The sequence below is a fragment of the Cyphomyrmex costatus genome, unplaced genomic scaffold, assembly GCF_001594065.2.
Source record: "Cyphomyrmex costatus isolate MS0001 unplaced genomic scaffold, Ccosl1.0 scaffold70, whole genome shotgun sequence".
NCBI classification, from domain to species: domain Eukaryota; kingdom Metazoa; phylum Arthropoda; class Insecta; order Hymenoptera; family Formicidae; genus Cyphomyrmex; species Cyphomyrmex costatus.
This window is the reverse complement of record NW_017280267.1, coordinates 1,998,830-2,007,081: the sequence shown is the minus strand read 5'-3', so window position 1 is coordinate 2,007,081 and position 8,252 is coordinate 1,998,830. Positions and strand designations below refer to the sequence as shown.

The 8,252-nt window shown below is 29.5% G+C and overlaps 1 protein-coding gene across 1 annotated transcript; it reads left to right on the top strand.

Moving 5' to 3' along the window:
• The first annotated feature begins 1,641 nt into the window (after positions 1–1,641).
• LOC108780372 (venom acid phosphatase Acph-1) lies at positions 1,642–5,706 on the top strand. Its single transcript, XM_018548050.1, has 7 exons — positions 1,642–1,774; positions 1,866–1,979; positions 2,311–2,524; positions 3,315–3,523; positions 4,346–4,687; positions 5,387–5,600; positions 5,696–5,706. The coding sequence occupies exons 1-7, from the start codon at positions 1,682–1,684 to the stop codon at positions 5,704–5,706; spliced, it is 1,197 nt and encodes a 398-aa protein (XP_018403552.1). The 5' UTR covers positions 1,642–1,681.
• The last annotated feature ends 2,546 nt before the right edge of the window (positions 5,707–8,252 follow it).

The window sequence follows — 8,252 nt, the reverse complement described above, 5'->3', positions numbered from 1 at the left end:
GAAGATATTTCGACATCGATCTTTTATTTAAAAAACATTCAGTATCAAGTATTTCAACATTCTCTCGATCGAATTCATGTCTAAATTTAAAAAAAAATTCGAAATTTAATTTTCAAGAAATTTAAGGAGTTCGGGACGTTTTCTACATCCTGTATAATATAAACTATATGCTAAACGCACGCATTTATTGATAAAAGTGAGATGTGAATACTGATTTTATATATAATTTATGTAATTGTCATTTAAATATTTCACACCATTATATGTTTTTTCTCTGAGTGTGAATAAAAGAAATAATATCTAGATTTTTCGAAATAATTAATAAACTAGTGATATAAAACATCATCAGATTTAGCTAATTAAATTCTCTTGTGACAACAACCAGATAAAAAAAGTAAAAGTGCGCGAATTGTTGGCAGTACGTGTATTTAAAGTTATATACCCTGATAACACGGATTCGTGCTTATCAGTTAGCTATGGATACAAGTGGTCGTGGTTTCGGAAGCGTCGTGGCAGACCAGTGTCTTTACGGATGTGGTAATATAAAGGAAATTTCTCTTATCTGGAGTTGCACTCACGTAATATGACAAATCATTTCTTCCTCTTTATTTATATACTTAAAAATTTAAAATAATAAAAATTACGAATTACTTAAGATAAAGCCAAAGCTTTAGACTCTCCAAGGTCGGAATTCAAAATAATTTTCAATCTTTAATAAAGAGTATTTAATTAAAACTTAAATATATATTCATACATCATTATTCAATCTCCATATTTAGAGTAATATTTTACAAATCTCTATTTTATAAATCGTAGCTATGTTTAAAAATCAATAAAATGTAATCTTCTTACGGATCTCTCTTCTTTAAAAAAACGAATGTAAAGTGTTCCTATAAGAACAGGCAAATGAGAGTCAACTCGGTTAGTGTTAAGTTGTAATCCGTTTATTGGTAAATTAAAAATTATGAACGTTTCGACTCTTCTTTGGAGTCATCCTCAGCATACACAATATAAAAATTCCTCCTTATGTGATCGTTATATACATTGGATGAATTGTGATCCAGAGCTTCAACATGTTTTTTATCTTTATCTTTTTCTTGTGTGTTTTGGATTGTACATCAAATCTGTTAATTTGATGGTGACATTCTCTCGATCACATCAGGAGGAATTTTTATATTGTGTATGCTGAGGATGACTCCAAAGAAGAGTCGGAACGTTCATAATTTTTAATTTACCAATAAACGGATTATAATTCAACACTAACCGAGTTGACTCTCATTTGCCTGTTCTTAGGAACACTTTACATTCGTATGTTTAAAAAATCTGACAATTTAAAACTTGTATCATTCGTATAAAAGATTTGATATCAACAACAGTGGCGCCAGTTGTTGATATCAAATCTTTTATACAAATGGTACATGTCATTTTAGAGTTAATATTTTTATTATTTATTTAATTTAGCGTGGTATAAAGAAATAATGGTTCTTTACGAGAAGCACGCACTCTTAGCGGGTTTATCAATCTTTTTTTACAAAAGTAAATTTATATACGATAATAATACGATGATCATCTGTATTCAATGAAATCTATTTTTTCTTCAGACCTAGTTGCTTATATTCTAGTTTGTGTTAAAACGCTGTAACCTAAAGAAATTTAACTTCTCGAAAAAAAACGCGTAAAAATGGCTGAGTTACATTTTGTCTACATCAGGCTCATATTGTGCGTCTACATACTTCCCAGTTCAGCTGTATCCGATTTAAAATTAGTGCATGTTGTAAGTACATATATATCTCATTTTTAACGTAAATTAATATACGTTTAAGAAATATAATATAATAGTAATATTATTGATGTGTGATCAATAGTTGTTCGCTCATAAATTGTACGCATCGTGGGAAGACGCAAAAATGAACGAGACTAACATCCCAGAAACTTTATCGTACGAATCCTTCATTTCTGCTTCGATGAACATACCAGTAGTACGTATAATAATATTAATAATAATACAATTCTCAAATTCTATAATATACACACAGGAAAAAGTTTTGTTGAAATATCTAAAAGTTTAACTATATAGATATTATAATTTGATCAGATAATTTATTCAGATTAGCCTAGATACATTCAAAACAAATAGAGAGTAAGAAGGATCTAGAAAATTCTACAAAGAAAAAATATACAACTATTCTATAATAAGAATATAAATAAAAGTGGCATGTTTCCCCTTATTGTACCATCTTCCCTCGAATTATCTAAAATTTTGCTGAACGCGATTTATGAATATCGTTATCATATATCTTTTGATTGCAGACTGGAAAATTCAACATGTACAATCTAGGGGTATATTTGCGCGAGACATACGACGAATTTTTAGGCAACGTATATATGTCAGACATTATGAAGACACGTACGACAGAGCATTCCTTGTCGATCTTATCGGCCCAGCTTGTTCATGCTGGCTTGTGGCCTCCCACAAAAAATCAGATGTGGAATGAAAATTTAAATTGGCAACCGATACCATTTGGTCAGTACATAAATGTAATTATTTCTTATTAGATTATAAAACATTAGGGATATGAATCAAACTTTCTATGAATATTTAACATTTAAATCAGTAGTTTCTCAAAATACATATATTTTGTAAGATTTTTTTACATGAAAATCAAATCAATCATGTATACATGTGCCGTTTCTAACAGGTGTGTGATGGTGCAATTCATGCGGGTGACTTAAATGTAGAATTATTATAAAACAATGCTGCATATCCATCCGATTTTTTAATAAAATACGTATAAAATATTTATTTAACATTTCAAAAAATAAATAGTAATAAATATTTGTCATAAATATTCTGTGTTTTCTGGAAAGGGGTGACGGAGGGACACTCTACACCCAAGCGCAACAAATCTTAGAAACGTCACTAGTAGACACTAGTGTTCCTAGAATATAGAGTCTGGCAAACTCATAGACCTTTCTTTATTAGATCAGGAATAGACCACCTAAAAATGACGGAAAAAATCACATTACTTACTTATACTCTTTACAACATCTGTGTCAGAAAGAACTTACGGGTCGTTTATCCTCTCTCTCCTCTCTCTCTCGTTTTAACGCACAGATATGTCCATCATTTTTAGGGGCCGATTGGCAGACTCTGTATTCTAGAGACACTAATAGATACGATATATAAAGTACAAATTTAATCAAACAATACAATCATGTTAAACAATTTTGTAAAAATCAACCAATAGAAAGTAAAAAATAAATTTTGTAAGAGTTAAATTTGATGTACTCTCTGCATCAATAAATTTTTACAGAATACTTGGAACTAAAGGAGGACACATTGATGCTGGGTTTTCTGTGTCCAAATTTTATTTCACAAATGAACCAGATATTGCAAACTATTCAAACGCAAAAGATGCTAGCACAACATCAGTCTTTGTTCCATCATCTTTCTAAATACACGGAGAGAAACATTAGTACTCCATCGGACGTCGCTCTTTTGTACGCTACTTTAGAAACATTGGTAAGTCAAATATATAAAAATACATACATCAAATTTCTTAGTAAATCTAAATGCTCTCTATACTATCTCTTTAATAATATTTCATTAAAATCTCTTTAAAAAAATAGATCCTCTTTAAATTCTTCTTTCTCTTACAAAAATTCGTCGATTTTTGAAAATGAAAGTTGCTATACTTTTTAAAATTATTTATATATATATTTATATATAATCTATCAATGTAAATAATTTTATGCATAACTATAAAAATTAATAATAGATGCTTGTATATGCCTGAGTCAATAAAATCAAAATCAGTAAATATCAAATTTATTCAAAACAATAATAATGTGAAACATACAGTTTGATTCGAAACTTGAGGGTAAATATATAAGCTAAAAAAACATCTGTTTTCGAGAATACTTTAGTATTTCTTTTTATCAACCCTAACTTACTGAAAAAAAATCACGCAACAAAGTTATATAACGAAATCAATTAAATCATTAATTTAATCATAACGTAATTAAAATAAATAAATTACATAACGGATTGTTCTAAATGAGTACGTATTTTTTTTTTTAAATCATATAATATTAGAAATAATTTAATCTATCATATGATTTTATAGTTATCGAATTTTACATAATTAAATAATAGAAATAGAAGAAAAAAAACATCGTGTGACTTTTCAAGTTAGGTTATTTAAAAAGATTATGTATTGATTTCGAACAATCCGTTACGTGATTTACATATTTTAATTACGTTTAATAATTTCGTTATGTTACTTTTTAGTATATTTGTCTATTGAACTTGATTTTATTTCAACATTTACTATTAAATCATTAGGCGGATCAAAATTATATGTTGCCCAATTGGGCAATCAATGTGTTTCCCGATGGTACAATGTACAACGTCACTTTATTAGAATATGATCTTCTTTCGACGACTCCTCTGCAGAAGCAGTTGAATGGCGGAACCTTTTTAGAGGAAATTATCGGTAATTCACTGAAGTATATAATAGGAGATATATCGAAAAAACAAAAAATGATGTTATACAGCGGCAACGTAAGAAATATCGTCGGCGTTTTGAAGAATCTTAATCTCTGGTCGCCTCACATTCCTAATGAAGCGGCTGCATTAATATTTGAATTATACTTTAATAACGATACAAATACTTACGGAATAAAGGTAACATTTTGTTTTTTCTTGAGAGAAAATCCCCTATTGTGAGATACTGATTTCATTTTCTATAATTGTCGAAAATCTAAGAGTAGCATTTAAAAATGTAACATTTTAAAGGAAATTTAATAAGCTTTAATTTAAGATACTAAAATGCAAAATCTAATTTAAACATAATACACAAATAAAATCTAATTTAAATTTACTTTTTTTTGTGAAATTTAAAAAAATTAGAAAAACTGGTTTTTTTGATATCTAAATCTTTATACTTTTATATACAAAATTGTTGAATAAATTATATTAAGTAAAAAAGGTCTCGTGATTTTATTTAAAAAAGGGGAAATGACCTTCATATCTTTTTGATGCCTCCACCTAGACAAAAAACGTGACCAACCAAAATACGTCCCTATCGTTCCACTTTCAACTGAAACATTTTTTGTTTCATCAAAAACAAGCGAGTTGTTTAGGTGATGTTTTAAATACCTCATCCTGTATAACACTTATTATAGTTTAGCTGAAATTCGATTATCATATTAGGAACAATAGGAACATATCTCATAATAGGGAACTTTTCTTTATTATATTATTAAAGTATGTAGAGTATATTTATTTTTTACTATTAATTGATTCAGATATTCGTTATTGTTATCTAAGAATGCTCTAGCTGTCACTAATAATTTCAAATGTAAAATACTGAAATGATTTCAGATTAATTACTACACGGGTATAGATGACATGATAATCGTTTTGTCGCTACCTAATTGCACAGAAATATGTCCACTAAACACTTTAATAAACGCTACTATCAATTTAATACCTCGGAATTCACAATCACTATGTGGCTGGTTTACTGAGAACTTAACGGAAGATCTATCAGGAAAGATGGACTCATCGAATTGTAATGAAGCGATTTCGTATCAGAGCAAGAATATAATATTTATTTTAATATTTTATATAATATTTATTTTAACATTATTGTAAATATTTACTGTTTTTTTAATATTTAACATAATGAAGCAAACATGTAGTAAAATGCTTTAAATATTAAAAATATTATGTTTTCCTCGATCGCCTAAATTAGAACATGGACTAATGAAAACGACTCCTTGGCAAATTGTACATATCCAAAATTCACGAAAGCCTCGACACTGTTTTCTAAAGTATTCAACCATTGTTTCTCGGCAGTATCCAAATCCAAATCTGCATGTTTAAGTTCTTTATCAATATAATACATTTTCCAAAGATCTGCGACGTGAGGTATAACTTTTTCTGTAAGTCGATATCTTTGATCACTCAGTATAATTGTACGATATTTTCGTAGAGTGATGTTTAATGCATAAAATACAATATGCAATTGTCTTATTAAGACGCAGTTTTTTTTAATTTTCTTTTCGGTGAGCAACAACTGAAGTGATTTTAATTTCGTTATCAAGTAATCAGTCACCTTGACGCACATTGGCAGTGAATTACAAAACTCCAGAATTATTTGTACGCGATATATCCACATGGATGTCTAAAACAAAAATAATTTTGTATAATTGTATTGCATAGTTGTGATACTGTATTTCTAAATAAATTTCTAAATATGTTTCTGAACAGCACATTTTGATTATTTAAAGGTTGCTTGTATTCTCAAGGAGCAATAATTGTATAATGTAATTATAAGTACGAAAAAATTTTGCTGAAATTAATCCACATTTTGGTACACTTTTCAGTAAAATTTCAGCATTCCAAAAAAATTTCATTTCAATTTCAGTGATTTTTGTTGAAAAATTCATTTTTAACAAAATTTTAAAGAAACTTTAGCAAAAATTTCAGTTCAATTTCAGCAATTTCACTGAAATCTTCCAAATCAATATAAAGAGATATTGTTTGTTATCGTAAATTTTCGTATTACTTTAAAGTTAAAATGCTGACAGAATAGCCCCGCTGTATCCTACATAATATATATGCGTATTTATATATTTTGTTCACATATATGCAGTTTTTAAATTGTCAATAATATATATTATATATTATTTGATATAATAATTATTCAATGTAATATTTGTAAATAAAAAAATGTGTAATATATGTAATATATACCTGAGTGCAATATATCCCACGTAATTGTTCATGCCACATCATTATCTCATTCAAAGTTTTAACTATTTCTATCATAATTACTTTTATGCATATATTGGGCTTCTCTTCTATCGTGAAAATATCAGATATATCTAATACCGCCTTTACAGCCTGCTCTTCCAAACTACCTTTCCAATAATTACGCGTATTCTTCTGCTGTTGTCTCTTTATGTATACTTCTACTATTCTCTTATCGCAAAGCTTCGAGAGAATCACTTTGATTGATGCGAGAATTACCCGTTCCATACGTAGCGATTCTACAGTGAAGTTCAACCAATTGGCAGAAATCATTTCACCTTTATTTTCATTTTCTTCCTTTGATACATTCTTTCGTTCTGATTTGCACTTCTTAAGTCTGTGTTTTCTAGCGAAAGAGACCTCTTTCTTACAACTAATCTTTCTGCTATTAGAATTAGATCGCAAATTATAACGATGCCGGATATCAGTGTGCGATATTCCAGCTTTTTTTGTTATTACAGAAGGAGAAGAGGCCACATTTTGGCGTGTAACTGTTTTCTCGTTGCGACGTTGCAGTTCACAATGCTCGATGTTCGTTGTGCACTTATTGCCGATGATAGACTCTGCTGCCAATACATTTTTTAATTTTTTAGAGTTAGTATCGTCTATCCGTTCATTGTCACTACTGAAGAGACTCGGTGACTTTTGAAATTCGCAATTATAAACGTTTGATATTTGAGGAATATTTTTGTTAGTTCTAAAATTTTGAGAACTATCACCGAACAACATCGTGTCAATCGAAGAGGACAACTTCCCTTTCTCACACGTACTGATCTTTTTCTTGCAAGGTTGTAATTCATTATTACGTTCGATATCCGGTGCACGTTTATTACCGGAACTCGTTCCTGCTGCGATATCACTATTAAATAAATCGACACATGATGTACTGTATGCGCTGTCCTGCGTACGCGAATTTCCTGTGGAGATATTGCTAGCTTGAAGAGGACTATTACCGTCAAGCGAAAATTCGAAGTATTCGTTCCAAACATTTGACATTTGAGACAAAGTTCTTGGAGTTATAATAACATTTTTCGGACTACTGTCGAATTCCAGCTTATTCGCTGTATAATCTATCTTATTAACTATATCATTTCTCGATGAGAACCTTTCATCAAACTGTCCATTTTCGGACTACTGTCGAATTCCAGCTTATTCGCTGTATAATCTATCTTATTAACTATATCATTTTGGTTTCTCGATGAGAACCTTTCATCAAACTGTCCGTTATAGTTATGTTTAAATATCGGATCGATAGATTGATTTTTTGCTAGTGAAATATGTTTACTCGATACATCTGGAGCGCGATTCTTTCGAAAGATAGATTTATTTTCGATTTTTCTGTTTTTCCGCTGGATATCATTCTTTGATGTGGTCTGCATCGAACATCCTGTATCTTTTTCAACTTCAAATCTCGGTTGGTGTTCATAAAATG

Coding starts and splice junctions, on each gene's coding strand:
- LOC108780372 (XM_018548050.1), top strand. CDS start 1,682: ATGGCTGAGTTACATTTTGTCTACATCAGGCTCATATTGTGCGTCTAC. Junction 1,775..1,865: donor ATTTAAAATTAGTGCATGTT/GTAAGTACATAT, acceptor TGTGATCAATAG/TTGTTCGCTCATAAATTGTA. Junction 4,688..5,386: donor CAAATACTTACGGAATAAAG/GTAACATTTTGT, acceptor AAATGATTTCAG/ATTAATTACTACACGGGTAT.